Source organism: Hemibagrus wyckioides, linkage group LG23 (genome assembly GCF_019097595.1).
Source record: "Hemibagrus wyckioides isolate EC202008001 linkage group LG23, SWU_Hwy_1.0, whole genome shotgun sequence".
In the NCBI taxonomy this organism is placed as follows: Eukaryota; Metazoa; Chordata; class Actinopteri; order Siluriformes; family Bagridae; genus Hemibagrus; species Hemibagrus wyckioides.
Window position 1 is genome coordinate 12857770 of NC_080732.1, and position 18899 is coordinate 12876668.

Here is an 18899-nt window from a genome sequence, read left to right on the forward strand (position 1 = left end):
CATGGTATCGGACCCTTTATCAGTGTCTGTATCGATACATCCTTAATCATTACACACATTATTCATATTCATGTACATTATTAAACGGTTTTAAATAAATTTATTTTCAATCATTTAAAAATGACATAAATACATGACCACTGATATGAACTGTGCACCTTCTGACACCAAGGTATTGGTGAATATTCATTACTTTTAAAATATTTTTTCCTTAATAAATTAGTAAATCAAAAACCAAACCAAAACAAACAAACAAACAAATAAATAATTAAACAAACACGGGCCTCGCTTTCTTTGGTTCCACTTTGCGGCTTGTTTCTGAGACGGACAGGTTTTAGTGATGCACAAGGAAGAAGAATATTAAAAAGCGTATTTACAAACAGAAAGTTTTTGTCGACTAGCAGAAACAGCACCAGTTTTAAGGGTTTCTGCAACGAAACGGTTTTTTTTAGGTGAGGAAACGTATTTCAGTTTTGTTTTAAGGAGCTGTCAACGAGCGAAGAAATGCTTTTTCGTCACTAGTTACAGTGTCTTAGATATGAAGCTCTGAGCTTTAACACTAGCTAGCGTAAATGAGGGTGTTCATTCTAAACGGCTCCATCCTCCCTATATAAGCGCACTATGTGTAGAGTATAAACTAACGAACCGTGCGCCCTATCTAGTGCACTATATGAAATGTTTTGGGTGTTTAGGATACAGCCTTTGTCAAAGGAACAATGTAGTATGTAGTGAAGTCCTAAGTGAAAATCTGGGCTGTATTAAGACGTTAGAACTGTGTTATTTACTCTGTTTGAGATGTTTATTTGAGTTATGCGTGAAAAGTTTTAGTAATTTAGTCAATCTAAGCCACAAACAAAGGCTTAAAGGCTAGGCCGCGAGACATATATTTGAAGGGAAACTGAAAGCTACTGGATTAAAGCACGCCAATTCATGTACTAATAAATGTACAAGAATCATAAAGGCAGCAGAGCATCAGGAATGCAGCTGTGTGTCTAATAGATTGCTCCACACATCACAGATGTTGATCATTGTGTCACTTCCTTCATTTCTCCCTTTGCAGTGCATCATGAGTCACATTATATGTAAAGGATGAGTGTATGGTTGAACTCGTGACCTTATAGACAGGTTGAAGCATGGCAGATGAGGATGGCAAAATGACGCTGAGGCGCCTGGAAGCGCCCATCCAGAAGTTCATCAAAGTGGTGATTCCCACTGATCTGGAGCGCCTTCATAAGCACCAATATAACATAGAGAAGGTAAACACACACACACACAGTTGGACACATAATGGACACTGCTCTTAGTTTCTCTCTGGACATATGCACAAAAGCTGATCAACCGTAGCATTATGACCACCTGCCTATTATTGTGTTGGTCCCCGTTTTGCTGCCAAAACAGCCCTGACCCGTCGAGGCATGGACTCCACTAGATCTCTGAAGGTGTGCTGTGGTATCTGGCACCAAGATGTTAGCAGCAGATCCTTTAAGTCCTGTAAGTTGAGGTGGGGCCTAGATGTATCGGATTTGTTTGTCCAGCACATCCCACAGATGCTCGATTGGATTGAGATCTTGAGATCCTCAATCTCATTGTTGTGCTCATCAAACCATTCCTGAACCATTTTGCTTCGTGGCACAGCGCATTACCCCACTGAAAGAGGCCACAGCCATCAGGGAATACCGTTTCCATGAAAGGGTGTAGATGGTCTGAAACAATGCTTAGGTAGGTGGTATGTGTCAAAGTAACATCCACATGGATGGCAGGACCCAAGGTTTCCCAGCAGAACATTTGCCCAAAGCATGACACTGCCTCTGCTGGCTTGCCTTCTTCCCATAGTTCATCCTGGTGCCATGTGTTCCCCCATGTAAGCGATGCACATACACCCGTCCATCCATGTGATGTTAAAGAAAACATGATTCATCAGACCAGGCCTCCGTGGTCTAGTTCTGATGCCCATGTGTCCATTGTTGTTTCAGTGGTGCACATGGGTCAGCATGGGCAGCCTGACTGGTCAGTGGCTCTGCAGCCCCATACACAACAAACTGCGATGCACTGTGTATTCTGACACCTTTCTATCAGAACCAGCATTAACTTCTTCAGCAATTTGAGCAACAGTAGCTCGTCTGTTAGATTGGATCACACGGGCCAGCCTTCAATCCCCAAGTGCATCACTGAGCCTTGGCCACCCATGACCCTGTTGCCGGTTCACCACTGTTCCTTCCTTGGACCACTTTTGATAGACACTGACCACTGCAGACCGGGAACACCACACAAGAGCTGCAGTTTTGGAGATGCTCTGATCCAGTCGTCTAGACATCACAATTTGGCCCTTCATCAAACTCGCTCAAATCCTTACGCTTGTCCATTTATCCTGCTTCCAACACATCAACTTTGAGGGCAAAATGTTCACTTGCTGCCTAATATATCCCACCCACTAACAGGTGCCATGATGAGGAGATCATCAGTGTTATTCTCTTAACCTCTCAGTGCTCATAATGTTACAGCTGATCGGTGTAAAGCAAACGCTGGCACCACTGTTAGCTGGTACTCGAATGACACTGTGGGTAATGTTGGTCAGTGAAAACTGACCAACATGTTAAGAAAAAGAAGTTCAATCCAAAAAAGTCAACTCAGAATCTCATTACAAAATAACTCTTCAACATCACTGTTGATCACATGTTGATTACAATGAGTAGCATACAAGTGTTCATGGTGGATTTTTCCATAACAATATAAATAACCTAAAATGCAATGTATGTTCTGCAAAATAAATGTTATATGATGTTATACAAAACATACTGATGATTAGTGGTCCAGTGTTTTACTGTGGATTTACTCTGCAGTTCCACAGAAACAGCCAGTGGGACAAACTGCACCAGGAGCACATCAATGCTAGCCGCACTGTGCAGGTATGATCAATACACCACATATCCTGTTCCACAGACATATACACATTGTGTGACTACTGCTGCATAATCTGACCTACAGCATAAAATTATAGGGATGTTCATATATTCCAAGACACTATAAACTAGTGTATGATATACCGTATATCCCCTCTCATGGAACCTGGAACCTTATTCTGTCAGGTCAGCTCTCATTCCATCTGAGAATCTTGGTGGTTATACAGTGTTCATGGAACCACAGTTACACATATAGCTTGCATTCGTTTTTTACCCGTCATGTCTGCCAAAATCTCATGGTTCAATGTCATGAAGAATCCACCCCCATTGCCAGGACAGACTGGAAAGGTGTTTGAAGATGGCCACCATGTTGGCTCCGAGGGGGGGTAGGGGGGTGGTAAACTATCAGTGCAGACCTTTAGACCAGCACTCCTTTAAACCAGTGAGATGAAGTTCTCCACTGAGACAGGGGAGCATCAGGGGAGGAATATATAGGCAACCCTTCATTGAATAATGTTGTGATCGGTAGATTAATTGACAATAGTTGGGGGTATGGCTTCAGGCAGAAACACTGGGTTTAACCGCAATGTTGCCCCAGGGTCTTCCAGCCATCCATATATTCAAGGCAAGGTTATTGCCCGAGTATAAAGGTCTCACACTCTGCTGAATTGATTGGTAGCAAAGAGCCAGTTTTTGGAGAGAACAGTTCCAGTTCGCCTTCCTGTGTGTGGCAATAAGAGGTCTTAAGGGATTCCATTACAAAGCTGAGCCAGGCGGCTGGGGTGTCTTGGTAGATGAAGTTTATGAACCCTCAGCCAGACACCATTTACGGTGCTGTGATGTGTTGAAGTGGATGCCACACACACTTTCCATAGCAGTGTCTGTAGAAAGTCGTGAACGGGATACTGCACAGGATCCAGATAATGGAATGCACATCATTCATGAAACAGTTTCCACGTGCCAGCACACAAGGCCTGTTTACTAGGGACTCATACCTACAGCATAGGATCTTAGACTGTTGGGCTGCAGTCCTCAACCTGCTCTTTACTCCGAGGGTGACCTGGCTAAGGTGACGAATGTTTTTGTCCAACAATAGCTGCCAAAACATTCTGTCCACTAGTGAGAGAAGCAGCAGAAATCAAGGCTAAGAGGGGCACATAAGGTACTCTGTGGTCTGATCTCTAAAATCTCTACAATGTGGACAGACTCAAAGGTGGAGTTAAAAGTTCATAAAGTAGACAGTAAGGCCAGATGTGGCCTAGTACATTTTTGACCTAGTGGACTGTCAAGGTCCACTTTGCCAGTGGTGAAGAGGTCAACTTGAAAACTGCCAACGTTTTACTAGATCTAGGGCACCACTTATGTGTAGACCTCTTGCAACTGCTAGCTGTTCTGCACTCACACTTGACCACCAGGTGCCCCCTGTGCTTTTGTGGCACCAAACTACCCCCCTGACCAGTGAGTGAGGCATCCATAGTGATCTCTTTCTCAGGTGGATCACTGTCTTTCCAGTGAGTTAGAGCTGATGTCCTTCTTGATAAGACAAGACCACATCTCTGCCCATGGTTTTTGGACTTTAATTGTAGGCTAATGCTTAATTCCAGCTGCAGTTAACAGTCCTGGAACTGGTACCAGACATCCTGGATCGGTGATCGTGATAACATCTACTACACCAGGGTGAAAGTGTGCCTAGAATTCTCTATGAATCTAGCTTCTTGCCTAATTTCTACCTGTACTGGCCCAGTATAAGAATTCCAGGTCATTTAACAAATATACTCTTTCAGTGAAGTACAGTGGAGAGAAGTAGACAAGATATCATTGAGAAGAAGAAGAAGAATCATGTGCTGCTGATGTGACATGGTGCCTGGAGAACAAGGAGAACATTGTTCAACACTTAACATCATCATGGATTTGTGACTTCTGGTCCTTGTATTATTTAATCTGTAAATGCTTCCTTGAGTTTGGCATGATTAACAAAAATGCCATTTCTGTTCAGCTCTTGTTGGACTGGACAGTTGACCGGCGAATGTCTCATAACGTCTGGGTGTTGAAGTCGGAAAAGGCTTAAGTTAAGGTTAATGGAAATGAAGCACTAATCATTTTTGACAGCGATATATTGGTTTGAAGATACAAGTCAGGAATGTCCACAAATCAGCACGCCATCGCCCCTGTTATATTTCTGTTTGAAATGTTCTTATTTTTAAAATTTCTGATGTTGAGACAGACAAACATTTTTGACGTCTGCAACATTTTTTGTCTACGTTTTTGTTTGAATTTTGCTTATTATAGTTTAGCGTTAAGGCTGTGTGTGTGTGTGTGCACATGTGAGTTTGTGTGATTGTGTGTGAGTGAGAGAGAGGCTGTGTGTGTGTGTGCACATGCGAGTTTGCGTGATTGTGTGTGAGTGAGAGAGAGGCTGTGTGTGTGTGTGCACATGCGAGTTTGCGTGATTGTGTGTGAGTGAGAGAGAGGCTGTGTGTGTGTGCACATGCGAGTTTGCGTGATTGTGTGTGATTGTGTGTGTGAGAGAGAGGGTGTGTGTTTCTCTCTCTCTCTCTCTTTTTTTTTTTTTTTTTCTTTCTTTTTTTTCAGTCCACTAGCTCACGTAGGTTTATTTTGGTCTTATCTCTAGTAATAAACCCGACTGGAATAAATGACACCAGTTTAGTAGTGCTTTCTTCTGACTCATCCTTGTGAAGGGAAAATATGAAAATTACCCCAAAGTAGCAGCACGTTCCAGCCCTGGATCTCTCCGACAACGGGGGCTCCCCATCCACGGGTCTGAAAGCAGAAATCAGTAAAGATGACACTATTAATATCACAGAAAAAGAGAGACCACCCAAAAGAGCACTGTTTTTATGAGTAAAATGGGAGACAAACGATATGTGAATCCAATCGGTGTATGTTTTAATCACATATGCCATGGAAGAATTTTGCCAAAACCGCTCATCTTTTTGGCCAAATGTAGATTAAATGTTCACATTAAAGCATTAAATTTAACTCTTTGCAAATTATGTTAATGATAATTAAGTGTTAAGTACTATTTGTTTTGTCTTAAATACGTGGTATTCTCTCCTGCACTTAGCAGCAACAGAACTGTTAAAGCATTTTATGGAAATGTGTTGGGTTACTGCACTTAAAAATCCAGTACCCAGTTCCCGAGTACATAGCTATTATTATTATTATTATTATTATTATTATTATTATTATTATTATTACACTACTTTTATGCTCCTTAAGAGCCTCCTGGTGGTCCAGCTGCAGGATCCTGCGCTCTCATTGATTCCCGGGCAGGGCGCTAACCCAACCACTGAAGAGTTCACGCTCAGTGCCGGTCCCAAGCCTGGATTAAATGGGAGGGCTGCTTCAGGAAGAGCATCCGGCGTAAAACCTGTGCCAAATCGAAACATGCGGACCAAATGATCCGCTTTGGTGACCCTGAACAGGGAGCCAACATCTCCAAAAAAGCTCCTATTACTGACTTTATTGCACTACCTCTTATAAATGATTCAATTGTTTATCTTGATCATTTAAAATCAATAGTTGGAAGATTTCTGTCACGGATTTAAACTCTTGAGAGGGTTAAACTAAGGACCCTTAAGTGTTTTAGATTTGGCTCTCATTTTCTTCCCCCACAAGCGCCCATTGCCTAGTATCGCTGTTATTGGTAGGGAGAGTGAGTCAGTATCCCACCCCTCCCACCCAGAGAGCACAGCTAGTTTTACTCTTTTAGTCTCGCGATCTCCAGGTGATAGTGCAAACACATTTATGTCTAGCTTTTATTGTATCTTGGACCACAGTGCTGCAGAATTCTCGAATCTGATTGGTTTCATTTCTGTAAGAAGCTGTGTAATCATCAATGCTTTTAAGTGAGGAAATGCTTGTAAAGCATGCTTTTGGATGGAGTCTCCGGTGTCCATGCTTTGTAACAGTCTTTAAGGGGTCTCTGACCAGGTTATAGTATGAAAGGAACAAAACCTGTGGGATGTGCTACTTTCGGAAAATAATCCTATTCACATTATAGCACTCATTTGTTGATTGTTTTATTATAAGAGCACCGTCATGGTTTATTACTTCCTTTTTTTTTAAATATTAAAATAAAAGGTATACCCCAGCCTAAGAAAGCACCACAAACCTTAAGTCCTAGCGTGTATACTTAAACTTGTTTATTATTACTTTACATTGTGCACTCTGCAGTCTTGCTGCTATAAAAGACAGACTGTTATCAGTTTTGGGACAGTGTGTGTTGACAGGTAAAGCATGTAACTCCCTGGTGTGTTCCTTGGTGTGTGAGACGTTACTCTGATGCCTTTTCTCTTAGATATGGGCTGGACAGGCATGTAACACCTGTGTTAGAGTCTCTTAGAATCTGTTCCAGGTGCTCAGGGAACAGTCGTGTAAGGTGTGTGAGAGTGTGTATGAGTGTGGTTCTGTGTGGTTGTGACCTTGGCACCTGGGCTGTTTCCTCTAGAGACCCCAGAGAGCTTTCCTCTGTCTACCACTGTAGGTGTACGAGGCGTAGATGGCTGGCTGACGACACGCACATGAAGTCAAGCTACTGTTTAAGTGCCTCTCTGGAGAGAGAGAGAGAGATGCTGATGTTGATGTAGATGCAGATGCAAGTCTCATCACACAAGAGAAAAATGAAACGCAAAGTGTGTGTGTGTGTTAGGTGTTTACCTTTTGACCCCTACTTAAGATTCTTGCCCATATGTCATTTTTTCCTAATGTGTGTCTAGTACAGTATGTCTTTATAATTGAACAGTGCTGTATGTGAGTCAGGCTTTAATGAGAGCACTAGAGTGGAACCATTTGATTGGACCGCTGTTGACCTTTGACTTCTTGCCCTGAGGCTGTTGGATTGATCTGTGATCCCCATGATGTTGTTGAGGGAGTGTGTGTGTTAAAAAGATACTCCAGCATTTTTCCAGTGTAATCTCCATCTAATATATCTGTAGTGTATATCCATCTACCAAAGACCATGACGTTCAACACGTTTCTTTTCACTGAGAAAAGAACAGAAAACCAGATTACTTACCAAGAAACCTCCCAAATAATGGAAGTGTATTTGATGGGGTACGCTTTATTCTTTACTCTCTACTTCACATATCCCATCCTTGGGAGTTGGGGTCAGAACGCAGGGTCAGCCATGATGCAGTGCCCCTGGAGCAGGGTGGGTTGGGGGCCTTGCTCCAGGGCCCGATGGTGGCAGCTTGGCAGTGCTGGGGCTTGAACCCCGATCTTCTGGTCAACAACACCTTTAGGAAAACAAAACAGAACTGGACTTGCTTTTAAGTACATCGCTTCCTAGTTGGAAAATTGTGTAACGAAGCTCTAAAGTTGACAAGTGATGTGTTCAACAATACGTTGCTGAAAAGAAAATACCCTTTGAGAGAATTTTAATAAGTACACTTGACATGTTGATCTTTCGGCTGATCCCTACGTGTGAGGGGTAGGTACAGTGGACTAACTGGTCTGCACAACAACTTGGCACAGGTTTTACGCCGGACGCCCTTCCTGACACAACCGTCCCATTTTAATCCGGGCTTGGGATCGGCACTGCATCCAGTGGCTGGGGGTTTGGGCACTGGCTGGGAATCTAACCCAGGCCTTCCGTGTGGTACCACTGAGCCACCAGCACCCTACAATAAATATAATTGACATGAAGCTATGAAAAGTCTAGGGTTCTAGTCATAGGTCTGTTGAAATTACACACACCGAGAGTGAACAGAAGATGACGGACGCATTCTCGAGCATGTTTGAAATGTAAAAACACACATGAGCACATCAGACACGCTTACAGAGACACTTACATTATCACATTATCAAGTTCTTTACACTCTCTATATATATATGTGCTGGCTTAAGCGTAACCCAGTTTGGGTCATTTCTGTTACCCTGGATTCATTTGAACAACAATGTCCCAAAATTGGTTCATTGACCCAGATACATGGCTTAGAATACATTCTAATGATAAAATATTTCTAAAAATTCATTGGACACCTGCTTTACTTTATTTAGATCTTTACCATAAATTTACTTGAAGCAGCTTTTCATTTCATACAGTTCATTTGCTAAAATGTGCGTCTTCTCTTCTCTCTCTCTGCAGCAGCTGCGCTCTAACCTGCGCGAGATGGAGAAGTTGTGCCAACGTGTCCGCAGCGCCGAAGCACCCGCGCTGGAGAAACTCGTCCAGCCAATCAGAGACCGCGCCTTGGTCGCCACTCGAGACTTCCTGCGCCTTCATTCGGACTCTATCAATCAGCCAGGGCCACACCCACAACAGAGCGACAGCACAGACACTCACGCAGCCTCCGACTCAGCATATAGTAAGTGTGTGAAGTGTGTTATGGGTTTCGATGTCATCTGCGTTTACTGATGTTGTGTGATCTTCCGCAGGTGAAGAAGATGTGGGCGGGGCCGAGTCACCCGTCACTCAATTCCAAGTTCAATTACCTGCCATTCCAGCTGAACAAAATGCTGCGGAATCCTGGGACTTGTTAGAAGAGGTGCAGCATACACACATACTTCACACATACTGTGGAAAATGCAATAACATCTATTTCTCAGTGTAGTGTATGTGTGTGTGTGTGATATTTCAGGATCTATTGGAGCTCAGTGGGTTAGTGAATGAGTTCTGCTCCCTCGTGCATGTGAGTATCAGCTACGTGTCGGTATTTTTAAAGTGTGTGTTTTATTGAGTGTGTGTGTGTGTGTGAAGGGTTTGATAAAGTGTAGTGACAGAAACGTTAAGGGTTAGCAGCAGCTGTCAGACAGACAGCCTCTTGTCTTCTGAGAGCCAACAAGAAGGTATTGATCCCATCAGTGTGCGCGTGTGTGTGTGTGTGTGTGTGTGTGATTGAGCAGAGACACAGACATCAGTGACAGTCCGTCAGCCATACGCTAACCAGCAAGGATTAATGAGAATCTGGACGATCTACTCGCCATTATCACACGTGTACACTCACACACACACACACACCTCTTACCTTACATGTTTGAGTTCAGACTCGTCTATTGGCCAACCATCACCAAAAGTAAAGCTGCTGTGTTAGAAAGTCAGAATAATTATTCCGAAAAGAAAGCGGTTTGATTCAGTAGCTCTGTTCTTTTTGTAGTAGAGATATGAGTATCTTATCTCATTCATCAGCCTTGTAGTATGCTAAACCAAACTAAACGTTGCAGCTAAATTGTCCGGCAGCTCTGATATTCTTCATACTTGCGTGTAAAGCCCATTCAGGTAGCAGCTGATTTGCATTTAGTGACGCCTCCAAAACTCCATATAAGGTAAACCATGTAGAGAGCTGACAAAATGACACCTAAACAGTCAATGAGCAGTTAGAGGTTGCTATTTTTTATTACTAAACGATCAGCTAGCCTTCCTGAAGTTATAGATAGATCCGTGTTATTTCATTAACATGTCCATGTGTGTAAGTGAAATTAATAAACGCCACGTCGGTGTAATCCGTATAGAAAATTGCAGTAACTCACTGCCAGTTATCTGATCCGATAATCATCATCCGATGATCGTCGGTCATGGTTCATATCTCGGGGGCTTCCATAGGACGCAAACATTTTCCCAATTTTCCTCAAAATATAAGACACATGAGTGAAAAGAGTGTTAGGAGCAAGTAAGAATAGCACATGGTTCTCTAGAGAGTGAGTTGTGGATGAATATTTTTGTATAACTGAGTTTCTCAAAATGAGGCCTATTGTTCATGAGGGCTGTAAATCACATAAATGCGTACACACACACACAAAGCTCCAACACAGAGCTGAAAGTGCACCCTGGAGGTGTGTGTGTGTGTGTATCAGTGCTCTCCTGTGTCTCCGGGGTTGAGAGCAGACGGTGCTGATTAGCGCCTGGTCCTCAGAGACACGGAGAGGAAGAACGGAAGATTTCGTAGACATCTGTGTAATTTGTTTAATAAGATTTGTTTATGTCCAAACTAAGCACTTAAAATGTTCATCCTAATCATATTTAATTGAAACGATTCATTTCCGACCGCATTTGTGACGCGTTGGATGATCATACACTGCGAGTTTGTACACATGAGCTGTGAAAATGTGGAAGGAAGGCCATATCATGCATTTATTATGACTTATTATTAACACTTTCAATATTGTTAAGTCCCAAATGGCTTCCTATCCACTGCATAGGGTGTAATTTAATAATAATATAATAATTAATAGCTACCATTCTGCACAAAAGACGCATTACATGCACAGAAATCCTGCAATCAGTGTGTGGTAGAAGCGGCCATTTTATTTTAAGTGCACATACTTCTTAAAGAGTTACACCAGTCGAGAGTTAAGTGTCCAGTTAAGGGTCATCCTAACCATTTGATTGTGAATTTTTTTTTCTCATTCGATCCAAAGATGCACATGCGTATTTACAATTCTTGTAGTTTGTGACAGAACAGGTAGGAGTGTATGATGTGTACACCCGGGTATGTGAACGTCTGATGTGTTTATGCTTTCCTTTACAGATGTATGTAGTGTGTGTCTGACCGTAAACATGAGCTTTGCGCTGGTAAATATCTCTCCCTCTGTGCCGCAGCCCCATGGGTAAATCTGACAACAGCTCTCATTAAAACACACCCACAAAAACACATAGTTGCGTGGAAACTGCCAGATTATGAACAGGAGAAATACTGTAAAGTGTGTATTTAAGTATGTACACACACACGCTTGGTTTGGGTGGGTACGAATATAATTTGACCCATTCTGGAAATTACCTGAAAACATTTCGAAAGTTAATCTAGCATAATATTAGTTATTACTTAATTACACACACCCACGCAATAAAGGATTGCAGGATGGTGAATTAATGCAGATTTAACTGTGTGTGTGTGTGTGTGTGGTTTCTGTGTGCAGCGATTACTCTGAGCTCACGCTGATTGAGACAGAGAGACAGCTGCCACTCTTTGAATATTTCATAAGGTTTTTGACCCACTCCCAGCCCCCTGGCCCCTCCAATCCCCCACTTCTGCCACTCTCACACACACACACACACACACTGTTGGTGGTGTGTCTGTGGGGTGTGGGTGTAAGAGCAGGGCCAAGCTGTGTGTGATGGGGTAGGAAGGGGAGATCGGCGAATGATATCAGTGTGGCTTTGTTAAGTGTGTTATGGGTCAGACCTGGGTTTAGTGCAGACTGAGGTTAAACAGACATGTCAGTGGAAAAAGCCCCTGTGGATCATTCTGTTTTGTGTAAACTACTTTATATTAAATGTTACTAAATGTTACTTATGTAACGCCGGGTGATGGGGTGGTTCGGATACGGTTCTGATATTGGGATAGATTGCACTCTCAGGAACTCTGATTGTGTGAGTATATATGTGCTATTTGAGCTACACATCATTCACAAACCATTGAAAGAAGTGGAAGAAGTAATATATTGCTTTATATCGAGGTCTTAAGTGAACTGCTCACCCGAAGTTCATTATTTCCTAATAAAAATGTTTTATAAGATATATTTTGAAGTATTAAGCATCTAGTGGGCTGCTTAATGTTTGTGTTGTGTTAGATAAGTGTTTGTATGTATGGGATTGACTGTGTGAGAAACATGCATGAGATTTGCTTGCGTGTACATGTGTGCGTTTCCAAAGTCCATAACTTTCTCCTCTTGTCTCGTCTCGTCTCAGGCTCAGCAGGAGAAGATCGACAGCATCGAGGCCAACGTTAGTTCGGCGGCGGCTAACGTGGAGGAGGGGACACGCAGCCTAGGGAAGGTGAGGAGAGAGAGGCAGCTCCCGCTGGGGGATCGATCTCACTCCAGCCCCCTGCTTCAGCCGAGGCCTAGCGACTCCATCGGGCCATCGATCCACACCGGCGTGCAAGGAAGTGGCAATTAAGAGCATAAGGAGGGCGGAAGGGGGCGGGAGGAGTGGAGAACGGGGGGTGGGGTGGAGGGCAGAGAGGGTTTGCGGGGTCGGTAAAAGGCGTGCAGCCGAGGGAATCGATGTGTGTTGTGTTGGCCTCTCGCAGAGAGTCGATGAGTGTGTGACTGTGTGAGTGAACAGAGGTCTAAAGGGTGGAAAAGAGTGTCTAAAGACTGCTTTTGAGCTCCAGCTGGGGGTTCAATACACACACACACACACATACACACACAGAGTGAACAGAGGAAGAGTTAGAACTGAGGTATATAGTGTGTGTGTATGTTGTATTGATCCACTTAGAACCGAAATATGTCTGGGTGTGCAGAGTTGATGTGGTTCCATTAAGTACTGTGTTTCGGTTGTGTGTTAAAAATGGCTTCACTTGTGGTTCAGCTGAAAAGAACAGGAGGAGGCACACACACGCGCACACACACACACATTGTATATCTCACGTCTTGAAGTGCTGTCTCAGGACGTAGCACTGATGCAATGTGGCGCTCGTTCGTCTGCGCTGTGAAATGATCTTAACAAAAGAACCTTTACGGTCTTTCCGGTTATGTACATAATGTTGTGCTACCGCATTGTTGGCCTTTCAAATCCAAGTAATTAAAAAAAACAAACAGTTTGTGTGCTTGGATATAGACGATCAAGGTTCAACATGTAAATGGCGAGTAAAATATATTCTTAAGGCAGATGGTTGTGAAATCTTCTCCATCTGTTATTTTTGTGTCATGCATTAGGAAACCCTCATATCTGATAGATCTGATTGCGTAATGCCTTGGCTGTTAAAGATTCGCCGAACGTTCCCTGAAGCAGCACGCTGTCAGTTGTGTCAGTGGAAAAGGGGTGTCAGAATTACATCATGGTTCATCATGTCATTCATACGTAGTTCTGCTTTTTCCCCCGTCTCTCTCTCTCTCTCTCTCTCTCTATCTCTGTCTTCCTTTTCCTCTTTCTCTCTCTCTCAACTGGTGGTGTGGGTAATTAAGTGCTTCTGAAGTTGGTGAGATGAAAAAGATGAGAGGAGGATAAAGGTGCCATTTGATGGGTGCCTCTGCCTTAAAGTTAAACATGGATGAAATTAGGTGTGTGTGTGTGTGTGTGTCCGTCCGTCTAATTAGTGTTTCCACTGATCGGTTTCTTCTTTCACCTGATAACGCTGAATGTAGCCGCTGAGGTTTTGATCTGCAGTCATCTATTTCAACCTTGCTTAATTGAGTGATGTGCATATATATATATATATAATGCGCACACACAACATTCAGGTTTTTGACAGACCCATTGGTGCCTACTGCTACATAACACACAAACACCCACACACACATGATTGGTGTCAATTAGCTTTTATTCTGCATGGACTGAAGTTTTAAGTACAGAGGGGATTCAAAAAATCTGATCTCTCTTAATAAAAGTGTTCGGTGTGGAAAAAAGAGTAACGCAGTATTTCTCTAGATATATAGTACAAAATAAGATTCACTAGCTCTGGCTAGCGTCACGGCACAATTTCACACGTTCTGTCCGCGTCTCTGTGGGTTTCCTCCCACAAGCAAGTCGGTGGTTTGACGACCCCTAGGTATGAATGAAAATGAAATGAAATGAAACAGCCTTTATTTGTCACATATACATTACAGCACAGTGAAATTCTTTCTTCGCATATCCCATCCTTGGAGGTTGGGGTCAGAGCACAGGGTCAGCCATGATACGGCGCCCCTGGAGCAGAGAGGGTTAAGGGCCTTGCTCAAGGGCCCAACAGTGGCAACTTGGCGGTGCTGGGGCTTGAACCCCTGATCTTCCGGTCAACGACCCAGAGCATGAGTGAATGAGTGAGCCAGAGAATGAGTGTATGAACTGTGTGTGTTTGTATGTACACGTTTGTGTGCACTGCGAAGGACTAGCATCCCATCCGGGGTGTGTTCCTACCTCGGTGTCCTTGGGATCGCTTCCGGACTCACGATATTTTCAAGATAGCACGAGATAAAGGAAGAGAAATAAGATTTTGTCATTACCACGAGTTAATAACAGGTGCTGCAGTTGAGGAGGTTTATTTAATGTAAATGGATTGTATGGTGTCATAACAGTACAGCTATATTTATATTTCAATTCCATTGATTAAGGACTTCTGAAATGAATTTGGATTAAGTAGTCATTTTTATTATTAATGATTTAAGAAAAGCTGTAAGTTGATTGATTATTGTGTACACTATAAACCCCAACCAACAGCATCCTGTCTTTGTGTGTAGGCAGCACGTTCCAGCCTGGCAGTGTTGCCCGTAGCAGGTGCAGTGGTTGGCACCATCTTGGCCGGTCCACTTGGATTGCTGGCGGGATTTAAAGTGGCCGGTGTGGCAGCCGCAGTGGGAGGAGGCTTGCTCGGCTTCGCCGGAGGAAACCTTATCCAACGCAAGAAGAAAGAAAGAGTTGAGCTGCAGCTTCAGCGCCTCAACACTAACCATGAACACGAGCATGTGCAATAACACACCTGCTCTTGGTGAGGAGACTGGAATCCTGTACCGACGCTGGTATTTATTCTACACTTATAGAGTCGTACTGCTCCTCTCTCTCAACCCAGCTGCCTTAAACGGACTGTTTTTGCACAGCAATTTCCAAAGAGTGTGTAGTAGTGTATATCATGACCCGTGTTACTGACCCGACTGTCCGTCTATGTGCCATATGGCCGTGGGTTAAAAAATAAAAAAAAAGGATCGATCGAGCGGAGCCGGTTCACAGACATCAGAGATCACCGGGGGTGTCGTCGGTGTTGGGGTTATAAATGATGAGCTCGAGTGCAGCACAGATCTTATCCTGTGAAGTGTGTGCAAGGAGTAATACCAGACTATAACGGTCAAATAATCACAATTGGGCACAATTTGTTCACTGTAGCATCATATTTTATCTCTTCTAACTTTTGAGCTGTGAACCATTTGCTTTGTTTATTAACCTTAGAATTTAGCCATTTATATTAAAGACGAATTAGGATTTCTTGTAGACGAATTTTATATACTTTCTGCTTTCTATAGTGAGCTATGAAAACGCATTATTACACTACAGATATTGATACGGATATATGGACAGTAATGTTGTTAATCAGCAGTTTCGTGACAGGCCATGATTTCGTGACAGGCCATTAAATGGAGTTAACTATTTCAGTGAAGTCAGTACAGATCCTGTTCACTCGGGTTCATCAGAATCGTGTCTTTAAGGTGAATATCATCAACACCATCCAGACGTTTCCCGTTTGTGCCAAGAGCATTCTAACACCTTTAGAACTGCAGCACACTTGCGTATATAATAATGAGCTGCTTTTGGTTTCCGAGTATTCAGAATCAGGACAGTTTTGTTTCTTTAAACCCTTGCTGAAACCAGCCAAACTATTCAAGCTTAATGATCTAGAAAATGAAACTGTAATGTTGCCGCTCTGACATTTGGATGCTTGCTACATTTACCAATAACAGATTCTGTATATGATCTTTACATATATTATATATAAATTGGGGGGGGGGGCACTACTTGAAACTGGGATTTCAGCATTTCTTTTGATGTAAATTTCCCATCATGCATCAGTGCTAGCAGTATCAGTATATAAAAGGTTGGTAGAGACGCTTATTTAACATGGAAGGACTGGCACTCCAGTGTCCGTGCTTCGGAAGAGTATGTTGTTTTTCACCACGGGGATGTCTTCAGGATTTCTCTGAGACATGTTGTTGTTGTTGTTGTTTGTTTACTTCCGTCCAGAGAGAGGAGGAAAGAGAGACTGGCGAGGGATTGATGTTTAATAGCTGCTATAATGTAAGTGTCTCATGGAGGAAAAAAACAAACTATAAATGGTTATAAAAGCACAAATTGTCCTTTATGAATAAATTAGAATTTATAATTGTGGTATTAAAGAGGGTTGTGATGCTACTGGAAAATAATTCATTCCCCAGGGTAACCACCCCATCCATCCATCCATCCATTTTCTATACCCGCTTCATTCCTAATTAGGGGGTCTGCTGGAGCCTGTCCCAGGACACATTGGGTGAAAGGCAGGGGTACACCCTGGACAGGTCGCCAGTCCATCACAGGGCCACACATATAGACAGACCACCACACACACTCCTATGGGCAATTTAGAATTACCAATCAACCTAATGTATATGATTTTGGACTGTGGAGGAAACCAGAGTAAACCCACGCAACTTCACACAGAAAGGCCCCTGCCTGTTCGAACCCGGGATCCGAACCCAGGAGCTCCTTGCTGTGAGGCAACAGTGCTAACCACTAAGCCGATTTATTCCATAATTAATATATCTTCTAATTCTATTGTTTAATTTTTCCCTAAATGTCCATGTATCCCAACTCAAACTTTTTCATCAAAGCAATTTGTAAAACATTCATATCATATTACTGACCAGCGTGTCCCCGAACTCCGGCGCTAAAAGCCTGACTCGTCTCTGCTTTAGAGCTTTGATGACGAAGGCCACCAAGAAGCCAAATCTAATACAGAAATCAATTCACAGTGGGGTCTCCTCAAGCACAAACAAAATTTCAATGTTATTTGATCAAAGTCCTGTAGGAATCGGGGGGAAAAAAGGCGAACAATGACCTTTTTGGCTTTTTATCGATCCTCGTATTTAGCGGAGAATAAAACGGAATTGTTTACAGCTTGGTGCTGGCGGGGGTTAGTTTGTATGTTTAATGTGCAGAGTGGCTGGATGCTGCGGGTCATAATAATATTAATAAAACACTAATAAATAGTAAGTTATAATTTTAGATCTAGCAAGAAGTATGCATGGACACAAGTCTCTAAGTCAGCATGAGATCCTTTTATTTATTTTGACATTGAATGACCCTAAGTTAGGGTTATGCTTTTTTTTTTTTTTTTTGGGATATTTGGGGAAGCCCCATAAAGACACAGGCCTGATTTGAGCTATATGTTATCCCCCCACGCCTTCCGCACAACACACACAGGACTTCCCCTGTGTGTGTGTGTGTGTAGATGGGCAACTGTGTCAGATGCAGGGTGTATAAATGGAGGTGTGAGCTTGTTCGGCTGCCTGGAGAGGGGAGGGGCGTGGGGAAAGTCCCGGTGAAAACGCTGACCCGACTCATGTCTGCGTCCCAGACACCCCACGCTTTCCATGATCATATAGACTGGAAATGTAAGCCCATCCTAGCGCCCGGCGTTTGCGCGATATCATCGTATCACTCGGCTGCTGTGATGCCACGGGTTTCTGCCGTGGGCGGGATGATGTCACAACACATCAGCGCCCACCTCTAGCCACTTCCACTTTCCTCAAAGTGGGCTTCGAGTGTGAGTTTAACCAAAATAAGTCTTCAGAACGTTCCTCAATGTACACACTAGTGCTGCTGAAGCGCGTGAGTCACTGTTTCCATGTCAACTTCCTGCCACGGTTAAATACACTCCTTGATCTTCAAGATTAATTAGGGTGCAAAAGGAAATCTTGCACACATGCCATCCTGTGCAAGTCAACATGAGTTTGTAAATAATAAAAAGACCTCGATTGCACTTGATATAAAACACAAAGACACTCTAGATTCCTGTAAAATGTTTTCCCTTTAATTTACTTTTTGTTTGTTTCCATTCCCCACTCTGAGATGATTTACAAACACCCTGTTAAGCCCCACCCCTTATTAAGCCCCACCCCTAACCACTCCTCCTCATGGAATGGGCTGATATGAGTCCAGATTTTAAACAAGCAAGGACTTATGGGAGTCTGGAACTCCCACAATATGTAAGAATACAGACTAATTATGTACCCCTGTGCACTCTCACTCACTCTTTCTCTCTCTCTCTCTCGCTCACACACACACACTACTGTAGACTATAAATGAATGAGGGACACCACAGGGTTGACCAAACAGTCATTTCCCATAATTCCCCAGGTCTTAGGTGTCTGGATCCTTCCGGTGAGAACCATCGATGTTTATCTTCTTATTATTCTTCTTACCAAAAAAAAAAAAAAAGGAAACTAGGGATTTGAGGGGAAAAAAAAACAGAAAAAGAAAAACAAAAAACAACACTTATTTAATTTAGACGACTCGCCTACGGAGGACATACATATTTACAAGCTTCAAAAAAAAAAAAAAAAAACGTAAAATCAATCTCTCTCTCTCTT

General features: G+C 42.9%; 1 protein-coding gene across 1 annotated transcript; it reads left to right on the forward strand.

The window, feature by feature from the left end:
• The first annotated feature begins 325 nt into the window (after positions 1-325).
• stx17 (syntaxin 17) lies at positions 326-18881 on the forward strand. The gene is made up of 8 exons (XM_058376637.1): positions 326-452; positions 1061-1256; positions 2841-2906; positions 9010-9229; positions 9300-9409; positions 9503-9553; positions 12550-12636; positions 15024-18881. The coding sequence occupies exons 2-8, from the start codon at positions 1134-1136 to the stop codon at positions 15255-15257; spliced, it is 891 nt and encodes a 296-aa protein (XP_058232620.1). The 5' UTR covers positions 326-452; positions 1061-1133; the 3' UTR covers positions 15258-18881.
• The last annotated feature ends 18 nt before the right edge of the window (positions 18882-18899 follow it).